Source organism: Eptatretus burgeri, chromosome 3 (genome assembly GCF_056783735.1).
Source record: "Eptatretus burgeri isolate ZD-2024b chromosome 3, Ebu_testis_v1, whole genome shotgun sequence".
Taxonomy (NCBI): Eukaryota; Metazoa; Chordata; class Myxini; order Myxiniformes; family Myxinidae; genus Eptatretus; species Eptatretus burgeri.
The window spans coordinates 53899152-53924200 of record NC_140963.1 but is presented as its reverse complement, the minus strand read 5'-3'; the positions used below and the strand labels follow the sequence as shown (position 1 = coordinate 53924200).

General features: G+C 34.8%; 2 protein-coding genes and 1 pseudogene across 2 annotated transcripts in view; 1 reads left to right on the top strand and 2 right to left on the bottom strand.

Moving 5' to 3' along the window:
- Positions 1-208: 208 nt before the first annotated feature.
- On the top strand, positions 209-2169 carry LOC147029910 (uncharacterized). Its single transcript, XM_085872145.1, has 3 exons — positions 209-1320; positions 1417-1599; positions 1696-2169. Exons 1-3 carry the CDS (start codon positions 1267-1269, stop codon positions 2167-2169), a joined length of 711 nt encoding a protein of 236 aa, XP_085728271.1. The 5' UTR covers positions 209-1266.
- Positions 2170-19777: 17608 nt separating this feature from the next.
- On the bottom strand, positions 19778-23603 carry LOC147029909 (uncharacterized; annotated as a pseudogene).
- The window catches only part of LOC147029906 (ubiquitin carboxyl-terminal hydrolase 2-like), a 66101-nt gene continuing 63058 nt past the window's right edge, over positions 22007-25049 (bottom strand). The window contains exons 8-9 of the mRNA XM_085872144.1: positions 22498-24682; positions 22007-22158 (exon numbers count right to left, since the gene is read on the bottom strand). The gene's annotated coding sequence lies outside the window, so the exon portion shown is untranslated. The remainder of the gene's footprint in view (positions 22159-22497; positions 24683-25049) is intronic.

Sequence of the window (25049 nt, the reverse complement as noted above, 5' to 3'; positions counted from 1 at the left end):
TCACTCATTGAACCTATAAAGATTTGTTCATTCTCAAATTCCTTCAATAGTTTAATTTTCTTTGCACAATAATCCCCATCTAAAATATTGACAAACAAAACATTTGAATCTTTATATTTTTGAAGATACCCCTTTTGTGCCATTACGAAATGATAAACTTCTCTTAATGCTCTTGTTTGACCACCTCCTGAGCCACAGGTTATTTTTTTGTTAAGCCCCGCCCACTTTTGCTAAGCCCCGCCCATTTTCCACAAGGTATTCAATAAGCCCCGCCCACTTTTGCTAAGCTCCACCCACTTTTTGTGAGGTATTTTTTCTAAGCCACGCCCACTTTTCTAAGCCCCGCCCACTTTTGCTAAGCTCCACCCACTTTTTGTGAGGTATTTTTTCTAAGCCACGCCCACTTTTCTAAGCCCCGCCCACTTTTGCTAAGCCCCGCCCACTTTTCACAAGGTATTCAATAAGCCCCGCCCACTTTTCTTTAAGCCCCGCCCACTTTTGCTAAGCTCCACCCACTTTTTGTGAGGTATTTTTCTAAGCCACGCCCACTTTTCCTAAGCCCCACCCACTTTTGCTAAGCTCCACCCACTTTTCGTGAGGTATTTTTTCTAAGCCACGCCCACTTTTTCTAAGCCCCGCCCACTTTGCTAAGCTCCGCCCACTTTTCACAAGGTATTTTTTTCTAAGCCACGCCCACTTTTCCTAAGCCCCGCCTACTTTTGCTAAGCCCCGCCCACTCTTACATCATTTCCAGTTCATCTCTGACTCACAAAGAAATCACTAGAAAATTACAGGATGTTATGGTTTTGAAAAATTTCCCAATGAAGGCTTGCCTAGGCTTGCCCAGGGAATTTCCAAAGGAAACCACACCCACCAGTCTTTCTCTATAAAAGCTTCAAACCCAGGCTCCATTTTAAACATTTGTTTTTGCTGGCAATGGTGTGCTGTTTGCTTGCCTGGAACTCTCTGTCTTGTATGGAACTAAACCTTCAAGTTGATGAACTGGATTTAAACCTCTTATCCATTGAGGTAAGATTTTTATTTTCCTATTTTCAAACTTTGATTGAAGCATACTCATTTAATAATTAAATAACTTAATTAATACATTATTATTTTCTCTCACAGGAAATTGTATCTGAAATACAAAATGAAAATACTGCTTTTGCTACAACTTGGAGCAAAATTGTTGACTTGGTTGAAGACCTTGTGAGCGACCAAGACCTTGAGTGGGATGACTTTGGGGTTCCTTGGAACTCTCTGACTTGTATGGAACTAAACCTTCAAGTTGATGAACTGGATTCAAACCTCTTATCCATTGAGGTAAGATTTTTATTTTCCTATTTTCAAACTTTGATTGAAGCATACTCATTTAATAATTAAATAACTTAATTAATACATTATTATTTTCTCTCACAGGAAATTGTATCTGAAAATACTGCTTTTGCTACAACTTGGAGCGAAATTGTTGACTTGGTTGAAGACCTTGTGAGCGACCAAGACCTTGAGTGGGATGACTTTGGTGTTCCTTGGAACTCTCTGTCTTGTATGGAACTAAACCTTCAAGTTGATGAACTGGATTCAAACCTCTTATCTGTTGAGGTAAGATTTTTATTTTCCTATTTTCAAACTTTGATTGAAGCATACTCATTTAATAAATAAATAACTTAATTAATACATTATTATTTTCTCTCACAGGAAATTGTGTCTGAAATACGAAATGAAAATACTGCTTTTGCTACAACTTGGGGCGAAATTGTTGGCTTGGTTGAAGACCTTATGAGCGACCAAGACCCACAGAACGAGTTCGTCCTTGATGACCCAACCAAAGAGTTATACCTTGGAGACCAGCAAAATCCTGAAAAAGAGTTTTACAGCAATAGTACTCATTGTGAGTTATCAAGACAATACCCACTGAACAAGTTATACGTTGATGAGCCAGAATACAAGTTTTACCTTGGAGACTCACAAATTTTGAAAAAATCAGTAAATGAGTTCTGCCTTGATGGTTTAAATAACTACCTTGGAGACTTGGAAAGTTGGGTTTATTTTGAAGACTTGAAATGCTACCACTCTTTGGGATTTAAACCTATCAAGAAAGTTCTTACTCCCTCTTTCTATGTCATCAAACCTGAAAGCCTTAAAAGACAGAATTGGAAGAAGAGAAAATAAACGTAAAATATATATATATATATATATATATATATATATATATATATATATATATATATATATATATATATATATATATATGTGGAAATCTCATTTTGAAAAAGACATTGTGTTGGGTGAGGATTGAGTTGGGGTTGAGATTTTGAATGTGAGGGTTGGGGTTGAGATTTTGAATGTGAGGGTTGGGACACACACACACACACATACACATCAACAAACAAAAGTTAAGCCTTGACTATTCAGTTGAGGATTCTGTGTTTGGGGTTCACAGATCCAAGAACGTCCACCCCTTGACACACATTATATACTGTTATACACCTCGGACTTGGCCCTCGAGTGTCCACAACGGTGTATAGTAGGAGGGAGTGAAGCGCCAACCTATTGCTCCCATTGCACACACACACACACAAACAAAAGTTAAACCTTGACTATTCAGTTGATGATTCTGTGTTTGGGGTTCACAGATCTAAGAACGTCCCCCTTGACACACATTATATACTGTAATACACCTCGGACTTGTCCCTCTAGTGTCCACAAAGGTGTATTATCTGCTTAGTTTTGTCTTTTGTAATTCCTGTGAATAAAATGAACCTAAAATCTCTTCCCCTTCCAAATCATATATTTTATAAGTCCAAGGAACCGTATCTATTACATCAACAATTTTTAAAAGTTCTTTCGTCCATCGTTCAGTAAAACCCTTTTCAAAATGAGATTTCCACCTATATATTCTTACGATATCACCAACTTTGAACTGAGGTTTTCTGACATTAATCTCTTTTTCATATTTTAATTTTGTAAATGTTTCTGATGGTTTCATATTTGTTGACGTGTGAATCGTGTCATTATACTTATCCACAATATCCTGAATAAAAGATGACCATTGTTGTGAACCGAGTTGTGTGAATTTTTTATATAGTCTCTCTTTTAAGGTACGATTAAAACGTTCAACAACAACTGCCTTCCCTTCATTAAAGGTACTGTATAATGTAATACTGTTATTTTTTAGAAAATTCATAAATGTCTTGTTATAAAACTCTCTACCCTCATCAGTCCACAATTTTTTAGGTTTTCTCTTACTTTTATTAAATATCTGTTGGAAAGCTAACATAAGAGTATTACCTGTTTTGTTTTTTAAAGGGACAACCCACGCATATCTACTCCTCAAATCAATAACGGTTAAAGCATACTTGTACCCCTTATCATTATTGAGTTCAATCAAATCAGCAGACCAGATATAATCAACTTCCTTGGAATAAACCTTCCTTCTCTGAAACTTTGTGAATATTGGTTTATGTAATTCATCAGCTAATTGCTCTTCAGTCTTAATGGCATCATTAGAGCCTATAAGTTTTTTGAATTTCCAAGTCCAAGTTTCAATTTAGCACTAATCATCTTCTTCACGATGAACCTATCAACTTTTTCTCTCAAGGTTGGATTTTGTATCAGAGACAAATTATACAACATTTCTCTATCGGCTTCATGCTTTTCTTCCAACGTTGTGGTATTCCCATAATCAATATCGTGTCTCATGCACACTTCATCAACTCTATTGATTGGTTTACTCCAGGATTTAGGATTGTCTGCCTCATCTAATCTTTTATCCAAGTTTGTGCCTGGACCACAGAAAGAATACCCTGGAAGATGTAATTCCCCTGGTATTCCAGTAGTTGTAAATTTACTTCCTGATAAAAACTTTTGTATATCTCCTCCGAGTTTGTGTTTGGAGATAAATTGATTTTTTTGAACCACACACCGAACATATACCTTTTTGTATAACCCTGTTATTTTTACTTTTAATATATGAAATATTTTTAGTATTAGTTTTCTTTTTACATTTGAGACAATAACTCATTTATTTATGAGAAAAATTCCTGCAGAGTGCAAAAACCTTTTTAGTTTCCAACATGCACATTTGAATCTTAATTTTTAAAACATAAAGAATCCTTAGAAATGCCTTCACTCTCTCCTCCATTTATTTAAGAAAAAAAAAATGAAAAACTTGAATTAAAACCCATATCTTGTCGATGCTAATAGTCTTGTCGAAAGTATTGCAAATAGACTTGTCAATTCTTTGTTTTCCTCCTCGGTGGGTTGAGTTATTTTCTGTAATACCACCAATCTTTTTTGAATCTCACTGGTTTCCATATTTTGATATTTATTCATTCTCTCTCTTTCCTCCCTCTCTCTCTTCTCTCTTTCCTCCTTCTCTCTCTTCTCCTTTTCCTCCTTCTCTTTCTTCTCCCTCTCTCTCTTCTCTCTTTCCTCCCTCTCTCTATTCTCTCTTTCCTCCTTCTCTCTCTTCTCCTTTTCCTCCTTCTCTTTCTTCTCCCTCTCTCTCTTCTCTCTTTCCTCCCTCTCTCTATTCTCTCTTTCCTCCTTCTCTCTCTTCTCCTTTTCCTCCTTCTCTTTCTTCTCCCTCTCCTCCTTCTCCTTTTCCTCCTCTTCCCTCTCTTCTTCAACTCCTTCCTCATCCCTTACTATCCTTGAATCGTTTACACCCCATAGAATATTATACATATATTCATCAGGATTTCTTGTTATTCCTGTATCTAAAATAATTTTTTTACAACAGGAAACCAATAAAATTTCTTTTGAATTTCTAAAAGAGCCTTACCTTTTCTTAACTTTATAATTTTTTCATTATTTAACATTCTAATTAAATCTAAAGTTGTCGGTTTATCAACATCAGCATAATGCCAATCTTTTATTGAAAATACCTCATTCTTATGTTGTAGAACATATTTATTAAAATACCGAATACCCTTTTCTTGAAGGTATGCTTGGACACAGAAATGATAATTTTCTTGAAGCCTTCTTGCTGTCATTTATGTTTTAGAAATATATGTTAGAATAATATTATGGCACGAAACACCTCCCCATCTTCCCATAGTTAAATCATTTTGTATTTCCTTACTTATTATATATAATCCTGTTTTTTCTGTTTTCATGAGATAAACAAGGGCAAAACCATTATTATATTTACCCTTATTAAATTCTTTTATTTGTTGTTGACTAATCGTGGCTCCACAAAACTCATTCTCAATACCAAGTGGATAATATTCTTCCTTACGAGACTGATTTAATTGTTCCAGGTCTTCGAGGTTAATTTTAAATGACCAATTATATCCTAAATCATTCATATCATACCCCCATTGTTCTATTCTCATACAAACGATACGCCCTTCTTTATAAAAATTTATTTTAATTCGAACTGTGAATTCTGTATGACCTAGAGATAATATCAACACTTCTGTATCTTTGGAATACACAGCCGTTTTATTTAAGTATATATTGTGATAAATCGCTTAATCTCACCAAGTCATTCGCGTCAGTCGGGCTTGGATAATTTTTTAATTTATAAGCATTTTTCATGTTAATATTTTTGTTTATATTATATTTATGTCGTTCAGCCTGTGCCTTTGTATAATAATTTGATAAATCAATATCCAGTTCTTGAGATACACCAAAGATAGAACCATCTTTACCAACATAAGTCATTTATATTAAATTAAAAATAATATCATAAAATTTTTTATTTTTGTTGAGTTGAAATAACACATATAGACATAATTGACCACAACACTTGGAATTTAATTCTTGGACTTGAAATGTTTGATAAACACCATTCTGTAAGAATTTTATGACTTCAACAGGTGGTGGAAGACCAAAACTATCAAAATAATATTTGTCTTGACTATTAAAAATGCAAACCCAATGAGTACCGTTCCCATCATTATCTTCTAAGTTCATAATAATATTCTTTGTATGTTTCGGCACATTTGTTAATTCATCTCTCATACAAATAACCACATTATGAATTTTTAATTTCTTACAATATTTGGCAAGTTGTAAATTTGATGTTGTATTCTTTCCAAATTCTTTCAACCACTCATCAATGCTCATTTATTTATTAGAAAGATATAATCCATTACCTCTTTTTGTTAATTTTACACCTGCTTGTGCTATAGAAGAAAGCATATCTCCAACTAACAATCTCGCTTTATCAGGCAGACCTTCAAGTTTTTCAGCAAAATCTACAATTACACCACTTCCACTAATTTGTTTCTCCAACTCTTTGTTATGTCTTTCCAATTCTTTTTGAGCCTGGAGTTGAGCCTTCCTTTCGTTGGCAGTTTTGACCGCTGTTGAAATACCACCCGTCAATGCTCCAACCGCACTTAAACCAGCAAATAAAGGAATTAGAAATGGGAGAAATCCTCCACTCGTCTCTCTTATTGAATATTTTTTCAACATTGGTTTTGTCATTTTAATTTTAAGTGAGCCAGTGTCATTCAAGATTTTAACCTGTTCTCTTGTGAGCAAAACATCAATTCTTACTGCTCCTTTTCTCTGAATTGTATTAACGTTAATCGTACAAGGCTTTTGATTTTGAACACAAGATGATAGTTTATGAAGATTGATTTGATTAACATATACCCCAGTTGGTACTTTGCCACTCATTTATTTAACAAAAAATTATGTGAGACTAATCATCACACCATTATCTGTATTAATCTGCAATTCTGTTTCTTCCAAAAGCAAACAATATGTATCAACTTCTTCACTCTCTCCTCTTTCAATGTATAGGGAAGTATCCACTCGATTAGACTTTATAGTTTCCTTTTGAGCGCTCAGGTCAAACGCATAGATTGTATACAAACTTTTAAATGCTGTCATATCCAAAATAGGTTCTTTATTTCCATTACTTTCACACACCTTTTGGTAAGACTTGTATGCTTCAGCAAAATCATTTTTTCCCAATTAATTTCCAATCTATCTCGTGGATAAAATGTTCCATCTAGAGAAACGCGAAGTTGTTTCACCTTAGCATTATCACTCAATGCATTATTCTTATCAGTCGCAGTATCACCATCTGGCTTTTTAAAAATCATCCACAGATATCGTGGCTTTCCTTCCAGAACACCCAAATTCCACGTGTAAGTAGTTTGGTTGAGTTTAACGTGTTGACATCTTCTTTTGAGGTATGATACACTGAGTGGTTTCTTTGAGTTAAGTCTTCGATTCAACATCTCTTCTGTTTTAAGATTAGGAGTATATTCACTGATATACCAACTCATCTCCTCAATTACAAATTTATTCTGTTCACCAAAAGCACTACCAACACCAAAAAGCAATCTATTTTCATTATCATTCCTTTGTAGTTGAAATCTAATTTTAAGACCATACAGAACTTTATCATAATCACAAAATCCAAATATACCTTTAAGAGGAACTGCCACAGTAAAACTATTTTCTGCTTTTGTATCATCATTATACATTCCTTTCCTTTGAATATATCCAGGGTCTGTGTTTGTTCCCGTTGACATATCAGGAATAAAACCTTCGACAGACCCCTTTCCCATTCTATCACTGAATGTAGAGAGTGTAAATTTCATCATTTCAGATACAGCAGAGACATAATCAACCGCTTAAACTTCTTGTGTTCCAATATACAATCGCACACTATCAAACATTTTCCAGAAGAAATCATTTACAAGTGTAGCGTTTGTGTTATTCCCAGTCTTAGTGAATTTAAATTTACACAACAAGAAACTTTCGGAGAGATTCAAATAGGTTTGTTGATTATTTATTTCAAAACTTTTTGTACCATTTGTATTCCAGTCTGTTCCAGTTATTGCATTTACCTTGAAGTAATCTTCTTTTTTAGTGGAGTTTGAGATAATAATAGTATCATCCAAATCATAGATACTATCAATTGCTTCCATACTTGTATTTATTTAGGAAAAAAGATGTTAAAACTTTTGAAACCCTGATCCAAGTATTTGAATTATTTTCTGTCGTTCTTGGGGGGACAACTGAGTTTTACCTTTCTTAATTTATTTTATTGCTTGTAATTTATGAGATTCCTTCTGAGCATCTTTTATACTCTTTACAGCACCTGCTACATTTCCCACAGCAGAAGCAGTTGAACCAATTAGGTCTTTATGTTTAAGAATAGTTGAACCAATACCCATGAGAGTATCAATTATCCCATCTCCTCTAAATTGATGTCCGACACCCCTTTGTCTCTTAGGTTTATAGTATCCTCTACCAAGATACATACCTTCACCCTTGTAGTGCGGGGAAAGGAACATCCCATCCCCTGTAATTATTTTATATTTTCCCAACTCGTGTTTCCTCACAATAACCATCGTATTTATTTATTGAAAAACTTCACGTAGGTGAATTCTGATGGATATAACTTCTCCATTAAAAGAAATCACACGATTATCTTGGTCGGTTATCCTAAAATTTACTCTGTGTATGGTTTTTCCTGACACAGGTAGATAAACCAAATTTTTAGGTTCCATATTGAATTTATAACCAATTGGGGTTGAGTATGCGCTGAATGAAAATATTGTATTTGTTTTTTTCCATCATTATAAGCACCATCAATCAAATCACAGTGAATTAACACCGAATTTATTCCTGAGGATATTTGAATGACATTATCACTGTAAAACGTCCCATTAGTTTCAATCTTTTTTGAGGAGAAACCCAATAACTCTCTAAATGAATTATCAATTGTGAAATCAACCTTGTAGTTATTTTTAACTTTAATCGTTGATTTTGAAGTATGTTTTTGAATGTTTATAACAATATTTTTTGGTTCATCACCCTGTTCTTTCATAAGACGAGCAATTTCGGAAGATATTTGAGAAATCTCGTATGCTCCGGGTGAGACTGTTATCGTTTTGTATCCACTTCCCGGATTATAACTAAACTTGTCATTTTTCTCGGTTATATTAAATAAGGTATTATAAGTTTCCATGGACAATAAAGATGCCTCATATTCTTTTGTTGTGTCAAGTTGTAGTGGGTATGGGAATGAAGATGTGTGGTCGCTTGTTGTGAAATTAAAACTCAGGATTGTGCTTCTCATCTTATTTAATATGAGATAAAATGTCTTTATATTGAGATTTATTAATTATTTTCATGTTCATCAACTGGTCTAAAATGGCTGATGCTTCATTAAAACAATTGTTATTTCCAGCCTTCTTACTGCCTAACAACAATAACAGTCTATTAACTAATTGCGATGGGTCATTTGGAAGAAAACTAATACCTGAACCAAGGATACTTAAAGCCTGAATAATGTGTTTCTCCTTCTCATTCTTCCTACTTTTACCAGAAAGAATAACCTTATAATTTAGAGTGTTCAGCAAATCAATATATACTCTATCATCATTATTTTCCATAACCAATGGTTTATCAATATACTTTGATTCATCCCTCACAGTTGAACCTTGTCTTCCATCTTTTGTGAGAAGAAACATTAATCTCGGAGTTAGTTTAACAGAGAGTTGAGCAGAACTTAAGAACCTTAATTCATCATTAAATATCAATACCTTTTCTTGAACAAGATGAAATATTGCTGGTTGTTCTGTTGGAATGAGTCCTGCTTTGGTTTTTGAATCCGCTGAATATTCATTGTTTTGAACAGCATTCACAATATAATCAGGGGGTTGATTAATCTCTTCCAGTTGTTGAAATAAACCTTCATCATCATATTCTAATTCTCCTAAATGCTCTAATTCTTCCTCCGTCATTTGACTGAAATCTTTTAACATTTGAAGCTTTCTGGGAGTATATTCTACTGTGGGAACTGTGGAAACATCTTTCATTTTTCTTGGGAAGTTTTTAAAAGTGGTTTAAAAAATTTCTCTTGTTTTCTTTCAAATACTTCTTCGCCCGTTAGTTTCTGTCTGCGTTTCTTCTTTATGTCTTCCTGCTGTTTTACAACTTTTGAAACCAACTCTTGATGTTCCTTAAATCTTCTTGCTCTTTCTTTTGTATCCATTTATTTATTGTAAAATATCATTTAATGAATTGTAAAGATTAACAGGGAAATTTTCCTTTTCTTCATCATTCAAGTAGATGTGTTCAAATAAATCCTTTTCTTTAAATATTTCATCAAATTCTTTATTAACATTAATGCGAGTTGTAATTTCTTCTTCACTAATCCTTGCATCTCTGCTTTTCATACGTTTGCATTGAGTTTCTTCATCAACATCAAAACCGAATGATAAAATCTTCACCCCGCTCAGATATTTAATAATTTGTCTCGTTCCTTCTGGATTAGTTTCTAATATCCCAACACCACCAGATTTTAGTTTCCTTAACTCACTCTTACAATGTGAATATTTTGTTGTACCAAGAGAAACCTCCTCAAATATTTGTCCTTCATTCCTCAATCGCATATGTTCCTCCACTGAAATATCGTGATAATCTTCACCTTTTATTTCTCCAGGTCTTATTGCTCTAGTTGTTGTTGATACAATGCGTATCACGGGGTGTTTTTTAAGTAAATTTACAATATTCTCATTTGTACTACACAAGAACCTTGATTTATGAAAGTTTTTTCCAGAAGCAGATTTACCCACAAGATTTATAATAATAGTTGTCATTTATATATGTAATTGTTTATAAAACAAAAAATATATCCCTTAATATCTCATCTTGTTTCACAACAATATATTTATATTTTTCAGTCGTGTGCTTCATATAATCCTCAAATTTCTTTTTACTACATAATGTAGAACAATTATCTCTCCAAAAATTATTGATATCTATTGAATTTAACTTGAATAAAATAAAAGTATTAGCATTGTTTCTGATGGAACGACGAGGAAGTTGAAAGTACGATTGACTAAGATAAATACAATTACAAGAAGAATGTCTCCCTCTTGTGTAGTAGCTGTCCATTACCATTTGGTTTCTCTCATTAACACAATCATCAAAGATAACGAGGTTCTTTTTGATTTATCCAAATCTTGGGAGACGGTATATCATCCGTATTATCACTAAGAATACAAGTTATAGGATTTGATTTCTTTTTACATCTCTGTGTATCACAAAATAGTTGAATTATATCTTCAATGTTATAATCATTTAGGTTTTTTTGACGTTTAAATAAACCGATTATATCTTCTTTTTGAAGACCAGCATTAAAACCTTGTGAGAGTAGTTGATACTCTGGTTGAAAACTCGACTTTGTGAAAATTATTAAATTATCATAATCTAAAAAGTTGGGAGTGAGGAGCATTTTTAAAAGTAAGCAGGTTTTTCCACATCCACTTGAACCAACTATGAGACATCTTAATGAATTTGGGAGATTTTTATGGTTGTTAAATTTTATCTTATTTTCCCAAATAGGTAAAAAATCATTCATTTATATATTTAGAAAACAACTTATTTAATTTATTATTGGCTTTTTTAGAAACTCTATATTTTATCCTAAGTTCAGGTTTAATTTCAAGATAATCCATTATTTTATTTATACAATATCTTGTGTTGATATTTCCCTGAAAATTACATCCATGAATAATATATAACAACAATCCTTTGAACATTTCTCTTATACGTTCAGTTTCTTCCCTTGTAAGGAAAGGTGTGTTATCACCCTCATACTTTACATTCATTTCTCTAATCAATCTTGTAAAGTAATTCATTTTTGGTGTAAATCTAAAAGAATTATTTTCCTTTTTATATTTTTTTTATCATTAATTAGAAGATAATCACAGAATATACATTGTTTATAGGCTTTTGACTCTGTGTTTAATCCCCCTCTTTCACACGCAGGACAATTCTCAAATTTGTCATATGAAGAATCAGGAAAGTCTAGCATATTTATAAAGTAAAACTTTACTTAAACTGAAATTCATCTATACTTTCAGTTGTATATTACCATCGATATGGATAAACTTATATTCATTATCAGATACAACGACAACATTTTTTATATTAAAGGTAATTTTAAAATTATCGTTAACTACTATTGAACGAAATGTCATTTCACCTGATATATTAACATCCTTTATTTCATCAGGATTTACATCTTTAGGGTTGTTGAAAAAATACAAATTTCTCCTTGCATATTACAGATGGTCTTATCTTTTCTTTCTAAAGCTTCATCCATAAGGTTTTTGTTCTTTGATACTTTTTCTTGTTTCATTGCTTTTTCTAGTTTTGAATATATTACTAGAAGGAGAGGAGAAACTTTTGTTAGAGATACTTTAATTGATGTTCTACCAGGTATACTAAAAGCCCTTCCACTGAAGGAAATTGAAGAACTCATATTATTTACCATAATAGTTTTTATCCAATAGTTGTTATATTTATCTTTGTTCAATTTTACATCCTTGACATATTTCTCAGTATCTTTAACAGATGAAGAGATTGATTGAAACTTGTCTTTTGTGTCTTGAAACATTGTATTTATTAAGTGAAAAAGTTGGAGGATAAAATGTTTTTAAGCACAGATTCACCTATAAATTAAACGAAATTTTCATCAAGAAAATTTTAGTTGAAGCAAAGTTTTATTCTATAAATATGGTGAATACAACGTACTGCGATGTTTGTAATCACGAATATAAACATTATAGAAAACACCTCCAAACCAACAAACACACATTTAATCTATTTCATCAAATATCTCCTCTTGAGTTGGAAAGAAAACATTGTGATATCTGTTCAAAGGATGTTTTGAAGAGTAGTTATAATAAACATCTTCAATCACAAAAACACAAGAAAAATGAGTTTAAAGTAAAGGGAGACTATTATATTAAAAACACTGATGGGGCATTTAAAGGGCATATAAAAATAAGGATTTTTCAATTTGGAGAACCCGGTCCATCATCAATAGCTGAATCAATTGAAATAGTGAAACCCGATATTGAAAAATTTATTAAAAAGACATTAAAAGAAATGAAAACTTTAAAGTTTTATATGGGAGTGAAAATGAATATGAAAAGACAAGATGAAGAACATACTCCTTATATGAGAACAGGTCTTCATTTTATAACATCATTTGAAGATTTTTTGAATAGTGGGGTTTATGAAGAACTATCAAGACAAGAGGAGGATGTTGATAATACAGTGGTAGGAAGTGGATTCAATATTAAAAAAAATCATCTTTTTAGATATACACATTCTAAAATCAAACCCTCTTAAAGCTTCTTCTTATATTGAATTACCAAAAGAAATAAAACTAAAGAAGGCAGTTGTTAATATTAAGAACAATGATAATAAATGTTTTCTCTGGTCTGTTCTTGCTCACTTTCATCCACCAAAATGTAATTCAGAAAGAGTAAAACAATATATGAAATATGAGAATACCTTGGACATTAAAGATTTTAAATTCCCAATGCCACTAACAGATATTCCTAAATTTGAGAAAAAGAATAATCTTTCTATTAATGTATATGGATTAACGGATACAAACAAAGTTCAAATATTAAAAATTTCAAACAACTATAAAAATGAAGAAACACACATTGACCTTTTATATTTTAGTGTTGGAAAGAATTCACATTACATATACATCAATAATTTATCAAGATTAATCTCTTCTCAGGTATTCAGAACAGCAAACAAAATATATCCTTGTAAGCGATGTCTTAATTCATTTCATACAAAAGAACGATTAGAACAACATTCAAAATATTGTAGTAATCATAAATCAGCTGTAATTACAATGCCTAAACCTGGTGAAAAGATTTATTTTGAAGATTATAATAAATCTATCATGCACCCATTTGTGATATACGCTGATTTTGAATGTATCCTTAAAAAGATAAATACTGCTTCTCCTAATCCAAAAGAACCATATACAAATAAATATCAAAAACATATTCCTTGTGGTTTCTGTTATTATATCAAATCATCTGTTGGAGAAAAGTATAACAAACTTGAACATTATCGTGGAAAAAATGCTTCACAAGAGTTTGTAAAACGATTAGAAAAGGATTGTATAAGACTCACTAAATTAATGAAAGAAACAAATGAACCGATGAAATTAACCAAAGAAGAAAAATTAGAATTTAGAATGAACAATATCTGTCATATTTGTGAGGGGGAAATTAAGGAGTCTAAAGTTAGAGACCATTGTCATCTTACTGGTAAATATAGAGGTCCCGCTCATTCCTGTTGTAATCTTAATTATAAATTACCTTCTTTTATTCCAGTCTTTCTTCACAACAGCGCCAACTATGATACACATCTATTTATAAATGAACTTTCAAAAACACCAGGGAATATTTCTGCTATAACAAACACAAGTCAAAAGTATATTTCATTTTCAAAAATGATATTCACAAAACCTTTAACTCGTATTAGGTTTCTAGATTCTTACAAGTTTATGGGAACACCACTAGCCTACCTCGCATCAAATCTAAGCTCCACGGACTCTTTTCCAAATCTTAATTCATTCTTTCCAAAAGAGGAAATTCTCACTAAAGAGGAAATTCAGATTAAAGAGAGAATTCAAAGTAAAGAGGAAACTCTAATTAATGAAGAAATTCTAACTGAAGATGAAATTCTAATTATAAAGAAAATTCGAACAATGAATGAAATTCAGATTAAAGATGAAATTCTGATTAAAGAAGGAATTCTTACGAGAGAGGAAATTCAAACAAGGAATGAAATTCAAAGGAAAGAGAAAATTCTTACAAGTAAGGGAATTTATCCTTATGATTATATGGATTCAATTATGAGATTTAAAGAAACACAACTTCCTTCAAAAGAAAGTTTCTATAATAACCTTTATGAAGAAGAGATAAGTGATAAGGAATATAAACACGCACAAGAAATATGGAAAATATTTAAGATAAAGAACCTTGGAGAATATCATGATTTATATCTAAAAACAGATGTTTTATTGTTAGCTGATGTGTTTGAGGCTTTTAGAACACTCTGTCATAATAAAAATTGTTATGGATTAGACCCTGCCCACTATTTCACAGCTCCTGGTTTAGCTTGGAGTGCAATGTTGAAAATGACAAAACAAGATATAGATTTAATCAGTGATGTTGATATGCTTTTGATGATTGAGAAGTCCAAGAGAGGTGGAATATCACAAGTATGTTCAAAAAGATATGCGAAAGCAAATAATAAATATCTCCCAAATTATGATAGTGAAAAAGATAGTAATTATTTGATGTATTTTGATGCTAATAATTTGTATGGATGGGCAATGTCTCAATCTCTACCTTATGGTAAATTAGAGTGGGTGGAAGAAAAGGATTATGAAAAGGCTTTGATGAATATTGTTATTTCTTCTCAAGAGGAATTGAATGACGAAGAAGAAGGTTATTATTTTGAAGTTGATTTGAGGTACCCGAGTGTTCTTCATAATAAGCATAAAGACCTTCCTTTTGCATGTGAGAAAGAAACCCCAAAGAAAGAATGGTTCAGTGATTATCATAAAAGTTTTAATATTAAAGGCAAATCAACAGAAAAGTTATTAACAACATTCTATGATAAAGAGGGATATGTTTTACATCAGAGAAGCTTAAAACAGTTTTTGAGAGAAGGATTGAGAGTAGCTAAAATTCATAGAGTTTTAAAATTTAAACAAAGTCCTTGGGTGAAAAAGTATATTCAATTCAATACAGATATGAGAGCAAATACAAAAGTAAAATTTGAAGGGGACTTTTATAAATTAATGAATAATGCTGTATTTGGAAAGACTATGGAAAATGTTAGAAACAGGCAAAACATTAGATTCGCAACATCTTGGAAAGAAGCTTCGAGATTGATAAATAAACCAAGTTTTGAGAGAGAAGAGGTTTTTTCAGAGAACTTTTCTGCAATTCATATGAAAAAGGAAAGTATTGTAATGGATAAACCAATTTATATTGGAACAGCAGTTCTTGATTTATCAAAGATATTGATGTATGATTATTTGTATAATGACTTAAAGAAAGAGTATGGTGAAAATGTTTCATTGTTGTATATGGACACTGATAGTTTTATCCTAGATATAAAAACTGATGATGTTTATGAAGATATGAAGAAAAATATTGGAGTATATGATACAAGTAATTTCAGCAAGAAGAGTGAGTTATTTTCCAAAAAGAATGAAAAGGTTATTGGTAAGTTTAAGGATGAGTTGGGTGGAAAAGTAATGAGTGAGTTTATTGGATTGAGAGCAAAGGCATATGCTTATAAGTATGGTGAACAGATTGATAAGAGGTTAAAGGGAATAAAGAAATATGTCATAAAGAAATCAATAACTTTCAGAAATTATTAAAATTGTTTGATGAATAAGAAAGAAGAATATAGGAAAATGAATACAATAAGAAGTTATAAACATAACATATATAGTGAAGAAGTAAATAAAAAGGCATTAGGAGCCTTTGATGATAAGAGATTTATTTTAGATAATGGAATAGATTGTGTTCCATATGGATATTGTATGATAGAGTGAATAGAATAGATTGTGTTTTAACGATGGGAAGATGGGTTAGGGTTTTTTAAGGGCTACCGCCGCGTTTTTTTCACAATATATAAATGGTTAAACCAAGTATTAATCAAACTAAAGAGTGGAGAAAATCTCAGTCTTGGTATATAAATGGAAAACATAATGAATGTGAAAAATATCAAATAAGTCTTATTGAAAAAATAACTAAAACAAAGGTAAATAAAACAAATAAGCGAATTAATTTAAAAACTAGTAAGTTAGAGGATGTAAAGAAAAAAATGAATATCCTTGAATGGACTGAAAACATTGATGGTTATCAATTGAACAATGAAAAAACAATTTACTATAATCTCAAAATGATATGTGGCTCAGGAGGTGGCCAGATGAGAGCATTAAGAGAAGTTTATCATTTCGTAATGGCACAAAAGGGGTATCTTCAAAAATATAAAGATTCAAATGTTTTGTTTGTCAATATTTTAGATGGGGATTATTGTGCAAAGAAAATTAAACTATTGAAGGAATTTGAGAATGAACAAATCTTTATAGGTTCAATGAGTGAGCTGTTCAACCCCCAGGTGTTCAATTCAATGAGGTTCAACCTCCAAGTTAAAAGGGGAGACAAATAAATATACCTTGGGATAAAAAGGGGGTTTATTTTTAGGGAAAAAAAGGGAATCGCTGAAAATCCCCCATTCATTTACATGGGGAAAAGTGAGCCAGAATCAGTATTCTTACCCTACTCTCGTCGATTGCCTCTGGTGATAGTACCGAAGTCTGGAACGATCCAGACTTATCTCAGGAACCAGAGGGTGTTCCGACTGTGCCCCCCCTCACCCCCAGGAGATCATAATTTTTTTTACAGCACACCTTCCATAAGAGACATGTTCAAATTCAAGATTCCTTTTCAGACATGCACAGTTTTATTAGCTCTGCAAAGTGGCTGCTCCTTCAGTCTGAGCAGTTTGGCATGACTGAGCCACAAATGTTTCGTCTGAGGAAGAGGGTTTTGAAAGCAAGGAAACTGCTGCATCCATAAGCCTGCCAATTGACTGATGTCTTTTTCAAAATTCCCACGATGGCTTTCTCGATTGCTACTTTACACATTAATGGAGGACGCTCGAACTTACGCAAAGATAAAGTTATGGAGCTTATATTGAAGAACCACATTGAATTTTTACTCTTGCAGGAAACCAGATGTAGCTCCTCCTGTATGAGCGAATGGGAGAGAATGATGAAAGGAAGATGGTTCTTCAGCAGCTAAGAGTGTCCCAGAGCTGGGGTAGCCATCTATTTACATTCCTGTCTCTGTAATCTCATTGTTGATTTTAATGAAATTATTGAAGGATATTTAATCTCACTCACCTTTACGCTTAATGGTTTTAAACACACATTACTCAATGTCGATGCGTCCCATAATCAGCTGTGAGTACGGATCGAACTTGTTTTACGTGGTTGGAAACATCCCTCACACACTTAGATTTTAACGGATTTGTTTGTTTAGGAGGGGATTTTAACTTCACAATGGATTCTACCATTGATCGCAATGGGAAAGAGCCTCACCCAGCGAGCATTATACCCCTGGCTCGGACTTTGACAACCTTCTCCCTTATTGACATTTGGAGGACTTGTAATCCATCAACACGACAATATACGTGGTGTCGCTGTTTAGATGGCTATCTGTCCCTCGCAAGGTTCGACCGTTTTTATATTAATAATGATTTTTTTAAAGATTGTGACCCACACTGGTATCGTCCCCAGTGGTTTCTCAGACCATCATATGGTCATACTTCGCATTCACCTACCAATTCGTAACCGAGGTGCGGCCGACTGGACTTTTAATGTAAGCCACCTCGAGGTTCATTTATTCCTTGATGCCTTTCGTGTTTTTTGGAGAACTTTACTCCAACGTAAACCCTCCTTTCCCCATCTTGTGCAATGATGGGACAATGCCAAAGCACAGATAAGATCCTTCTGCCAGCAATACGGAGCTTATCAAACTCGACATGACTCTGCCCTTCAATCCCTGGTTGACAGAGAAATATTATCTTTGCAATCCAACCTCTCAGCCTCAAATACTGAAAGCACCAACTTTTTGCTGGCAAAGAAAAAAGCCCTTCTTGCTGGACTCTGTGCAAAGCAGGCCAGGGGAGCTCTGATCTGTCTCTGAATGGAAAATCTGTATCACTTGGATGCTTCTTCCAAGTTCTTCTTCGGACTGGAAGTTCGGAAAAAAAACAAGTCAGCAGATAGCCTCACCAAACACGAAGGAAAGAAGAATAACGCACTGTCAAAAAGACATCCGGGTTTCACTCAAGGATTATTTCTCTGAACTCTACCAAGCCAAGAGCATTGATAATGAGATTGTGGAATCCCTGACTTCTTCCCTACCAACCTTATTGAAGTTAAAATGTTAAATGGACATTTTGAATTTGAATTAATACCAAGTGGGGTTAACTCGGCCTGTCATCCTTCTGAGGTCGGCAAAATGAGTGCCAGCATGCTGGTATACTGTGTCAGAGTGGCGACCCTTCCAGGATTGTGGCCAATAGCCAAGGAGACTGCTTTAGCAGCACCAACGCTCTGCACAGAGTATGGTCCCAATCTCCTCTCATCCTCCAAGTTTAGTTAAACAATGAATATGTTCCATTTGTTGTCCGCCCTGAGTGGTTGGCGTCCCTCATTCCATATCTTGGGACCTATCCTGTTCCGGGTTTGCAAATATGACATCGCAGCCTTTTTGAATAAGATCGGAAAATGCATGTCCGAGAAATGGTTGAGGACGTGTTCGATACCAGGCTATTTTGTTAACAACTAAAATGGCCACCAGTCTACCAGTTGGCCATCTTTGATCAGATCACAAAATAAAAGGAGGTGCTCGTGTATACCATCAGCTACTGTGCTTGTGTCAAGTTTGAAGAAAATTATATCATGCATGTCTGAGAAATGGTAAGGGACACATCTAAGTAATAAAAATGGCTGCCAGACCGCCACCTTGGATCCGATCTCGAAAAGAAATGAAGTGCTTATGCAAGCCATCATTCGTTATCTGTGTACCAAATTTGAACAACATTGGTACGTATATTTCCCAGATATGGCTGCGGACGCACACACACGGACACAAAAATCGAGACCAAATCCATAAGCCGTTTTCACGTCTGGTGGGGGCTCACAAACCACCAGACTAGAAAATAGAGAAAACTTTGTGTGTTTCTGTATCATATAAAACAAAGGGAATCGGATTACTTGTGGAATGAAATGTCTTCCACTTCTAACACGTGTCTGTAACTGTTGCTGATACCAAGTTCATGAAGTTGAGTGAACAATGTTTTGTTTTGGGTTTCGGAATGCACATTCAGACCAATATGTAATGGCAGTGGGAATGCTTTATCCTTTTGGTGACGTGGCTCATCTGCTCCCTTTGCCTCTTCCTTCGAGTTGAGCCTGCTTAGTTGACATACAGTGGGATATGCCAGTGAGTTATCAGCATTTTGATCCTTCATAGTTAATCCACATAATAGCATTGAGAGCAGAACGTTGATGGAATTCTCTGCACTGCACTGTCCTGGCAATCATGAGTAACTACCTGAGAATTTGGGAAATTCTGTCTTGAACATTTCTTTCTGTACGACTTTTGCTGCATGTACCATTGAGAGAGCATCTTTACCAAAGTTACTTGACTTAAATCCTTTTGTTAGGTTTTGAAGACCTTCATTAAAGACGAGAAAAGGACTTTCAACATCGGACTGTTCCTGGCACTCATCTGGGTAACGCATCAAAAGATTGTGTTTTGAGTCTTGTCATGTTTTCTGATACCCAAATGCAGCAAGGCAAATTTCATACTCTTTGTGCAAGTCCGCTAATCGGAATATGTAAACACATCCCCTTCCACACTGCTTTTAAAGGAGTATACCATTTCAGCATATCCCCTTGATTCTGTCATTGTCTGATCGGTTCAGTCTGAAGGTGCTGACTGAGTTATTTGCATATTTCTGAAACAAGTGATGAACACATCTATGCAATGCTCATAGTGGTGCGTTTTGCCTCGATGGCAACCAAATCCCCACCTGCTGTTGTGGCCGACAAATCACAATCCTGCATTTCCTTGGCCTGTTCTCTGAGCGCTGTGTGTGGTTCTCATTCAGTACAACTATGAAGTAGCCCTTCTGGATTCTTGCAGAAACTGCACACATTTCCACACTTTGACTCCTTCGGGAGTGTTGTGCGTTTTGATTTTCTTTGTCCAGTATTACCACTACACTGTCCATTGTTCCTCTTTCTGGCATATTTCTCTTGTATTATTTTCAGTTTTGAGTGAGCTAATTTAAACTGACACTTGAGGTGCCACTTTGCCTTGTTGACATGATCTTAAAAGCAAAAACAATTCAAACGAAAATATATAGGCATGGACACACACACACACACACACACACACACACACACACACACACACACACACACACACACACACACACACACACACACACACACACACACACACACACACACACACACGATGAGAAAAGAGGAAGACAGGAAGTTTCACCAGAATATTAGTGAACGTCGTGAGCTTCATACTTAACGCGTGCACATGAGATCATAGGAAACAACAACAACACAATACTCTGGCAATTTGGAATCCGTGTCGTTGGCTATGACCCTTTTGCTTCCGGTTTTTTTTAAACGCTGTGCGGTGTATAAACACGATTGGGTTTTATTTCTATCTTGTGAATATTACTTAACGCGTGCACATGAGAGAATAGGAAACAACAAGAACAACAACACAATACCCTGGCAATTTGGAATCCGTGTCGTTGGCTATGACCCTTTTGCTTCCGGTTTTTTTTTGCTTCTGGTTTTTTTTTTTTGTTTCCGGTTTTTGTCATGGGGAATGATGCATGCCGGGAGATAAAGGCATCGTCGGAGACATGAAAGACCCAAATATCAGACATAGTGTATATTTCCTCCACTGATTTTAATAAAGATATCTCCCGCATCATCAAAAAATAATTTTTAATCGTGATTTCCATGATTTAATCGCTGATCCCGAATCCAGGCCGAAGTAACCGGAAATTGCGTATACAGTTGTAAACAAGTTATAGGTAAAGTCAGAAGCGAATGTCAGAAGAATTCTACGTTCGCTTCTGGTATTAATTTTTTTTAGATGAGATCCTGTTCTAGTATAGGCAGTGTAGTTGTCGTTGTGAAGGTAATGTTGAGGTAATAAAGATATCTCCCACATCATCAAAAAATAATTTTTATCATGATTTTCATTGTTTGATTGCTGATCCTGAATCCAGGCCGAAGTAACCGGAAATTGCAACATCGAATGTAAGAATAATTCAACGTTCGCTTCTGGGCTTTGCCTATTCCATTTTATGTTTAAAAAACTAAAACCGTCAGAAACTTGTTGTTTTTGGTGGTGGGTGGGGGGGCTCAATGTTAAAGTAATACAGAGGCTGCTGAAACAAGGGTAATCTATTCATTAAATATGCACAAAGGGAGTGTGTGGAGGTGGCGCTCGGATGTGTGAATGTTGTGGATGTAGTGGGTGCAAAACCTTATTTTAGTTCACAGGATTGTGAGCAGTTCACATGTCTGATGGACCACTGGAATAGGAAGCTTGAGTGCCATGAATTAAAATGCATTTATTGACACAATAAATAGAACACAGGAAATATTTCAAGCTGGTTGGTGGATATGTGAGATCAGCAATTGGGTGAAGTTCCTGAAGCTTCTGAAGAATCGTCTCAACATCGCGGTTTCTCTGCGTCGTCTCATTCAGAGATCTGGAAAAGGAGAGAATCACAAATCTGCAAGCAATTTCATTACTCTCACCGATTACTTACCAGTTAAAAAAGGAACTCAGAAAGGTTTTACTTCCATTTATTTGAAAACCGATATTCCTGGAATAATGCTCTTTTGGTGCTCCCATCTGAGCCTGTGGCTGATTGATGCTTACGTCCCAGATTCAAAATCCCTTCTACTATATTGATTGGTCGATTTTCTACTTTGTATTAATTGACTTGATCCGAAATGCGGTTTGTGTGCAATGTTCACCATGAGGCTGAGATCTTTGAATGAAATTTGAGTGTCCCAAATGTTCCCAGATATACCATCACCTGTACCTGTCTCGTTGGCTTAATGGCTGGGCAGTGAATGTATGGTGCCACTGGTCATTTTCACAAAGGTCATACTCCTTGTTCTCCTTCACTCTCTTGACATCAAATCTCCTTCATCCTGCTCATCACACAAACTGTTTCAGGCTCAGCAAGTAAAATTTTTAAGCAACAGAGTGCCCTTAATGAGGTACATCACTTTTGCCTTGAGGAATGTGGATAAGGGTGCTCGTTATATCAAACAACTTTGGTTAGTTCAAGGAACACTGCAATCAAACAACTGGCAACTACTCAATCGGCCATCCTGATATCCCCATGCAGTCTCTCTTCGTGTTGTTTCTTTTTTGAAACTGCACAATGCTCATATCATGGTTCCAAATAGAAAGTTCATTGTGATTGATAACAGCTCACAGACGGTAGGTCATGTCCTCTCTGTGCTGCAAGATTAAGAACATTACGGGTGGGCTTTGGGAGTATGAGGGTAAAAGACTGACTGGGGCATGTATTTTGTGTCTTTTCCCTGTTTATCCGGAGCCTCAACTCGAAAATGACAGGACACATTTCTTTTATGTTTGGCATATGTGATGTGTGCAATCATATCTGGGAATGAGACGTGAAATGAGTTTGGGATCGAATCCTATTTAGAATTTTGGCAATTTAAATATTTAGGGGGAAATGATAAGTACAGGGTTGTGTATGCTCTCGGGAAACATTGATTTATTTTCACTTTACCATCGCCAATACCAACATTATAGGATGGTCAAGAGGAATGTACACTTGCCTCTGAGGTTTCCATCCTGGGTTTGAATCTTGGCTCAGCAATGAACTGTCATCCCGGTGTTTTACAAGCAGGGTGATTCATCAATGTGTCTGCTGTTCTTTGGATGGATGTTAAACTGGGTGTCTCATCTGCTGGGATTTGTTGGTGGAAGTTAAAGATGCCACGGTGTCCATTGTGAAGAGTTAATGAGCGATTGCCGGCTCCATGAACAAATTACAAATTCTTGCCGTGACTTCCTGTGTCAGTTTGATGACCCATTCAGGATTGTGACCCCAGCCAAAGAAACCGCTTCCGCAGTACCGATGCTCTGTGTAGACTGAAGAGCAAGGTTCATGATCGAATCTGATACCCTCACACCACCTTCAATGTTATATTTATATGCACTACCATCTCAACTACAAACATCCAGCATTGAATTATTTGGGTGAGGCTGAGCGAAGCGAGGTAGAGGCAGTTTATTCCTGATCTTTGAAACACCCTGCAACCTCTGCCTGCAGAAAACACGATTCTTTGAACTCCGGCCACATTTTCCATCCAATCATCACGTAACTTTGGTAAAAAGAAAAATTCTGCATGAGCAGGAGCTCCGATCTTGAAAGATTTGTCCGATTCGCTCAAGTGATTGTGGAGAAAACAAATTTAAAAGCAAATGGAGGTAATAAGGTGAAGGCGGAAGAAAAAAGAAGTGAGGGCCTCGACTGACGTTCCACAACATGGGCAAGGATGGTTGTGTCTGCCTATTACCAGTTTGTTTATTTATATACACTTTACCATCTCCACCACCATCTCTACATGTTTATTTATTCAGGTAGTTCGGTGTAAAATCTAAACGTCCTATTTTTAAGGTGTGATTGGGGGCTGTTTCCTCAGTGAGGACTTGCAATCTTGTTTTCCTTATATTTCAGAAGAAGGGAATCCTAAAACAGGAGCTCATGAAAGATTATTTAAAAGGATATAAAAGCCAATGTAAATAGAGGGTATTTCAACGAATGTAAAATTTTACAGCAATCACAGTACTGGTCATGACAGTTGTTTTTACATTGTCAGAAGATCAATTCACAGTGTTTGATACGAGGTGCTCACCTTGTTCGAACCCACCTGAATTTCCATTTTTGTTTCATTGTACAGGGACCGTTCGTTTAAACGAAATGACCAGCATGTCCGGTATATGGCTTATACAGACCTGTTTAAATGGCACTCGATGCATCTTGCACCGTGATCAAAACCTGGAACACTTTGAGGCAGATTGATAGTCAGGTGGTAAATAAACGATTGATTTCAAAGGTGTGTCCATTTACCTCACCTGTATACCATTTTGTTCCTCACCACATTTCTTCCTCATTGTCTCATCTGTATACCTTATCAGATTCCATCCTCATCGAGCTTCTCTCGCAGTGAATCTTTGAAGGCACCCTGTATGTGAAAAGACAAAGGGGTCTGTAGGCACTGCCAATTGCAGACATGATCTCAAAAATTTATCTTTCAAAAAATTTAAAGTTAAAAAAAAGAAAAATATAACCTTAAAAATTCATGTAAAGTACAGTAAGTTTACTCGTTTTTCAACTGAAATTCTTCCATGAGCCTTTGGGAAATTAAAAAATGTAAAAAGTGCACTGTCTATATACATATATATATATATATATATATATATATATATATATATATATATATATATATATATGCCTGGTGTTGGCGCAGTGGTTAGGGCAGCGGCTTGGGATCCAAAAGGTCCTGAGTTCAAGCCCCATTGGGCCACTGAATTAATACACCAGGGGGTTGA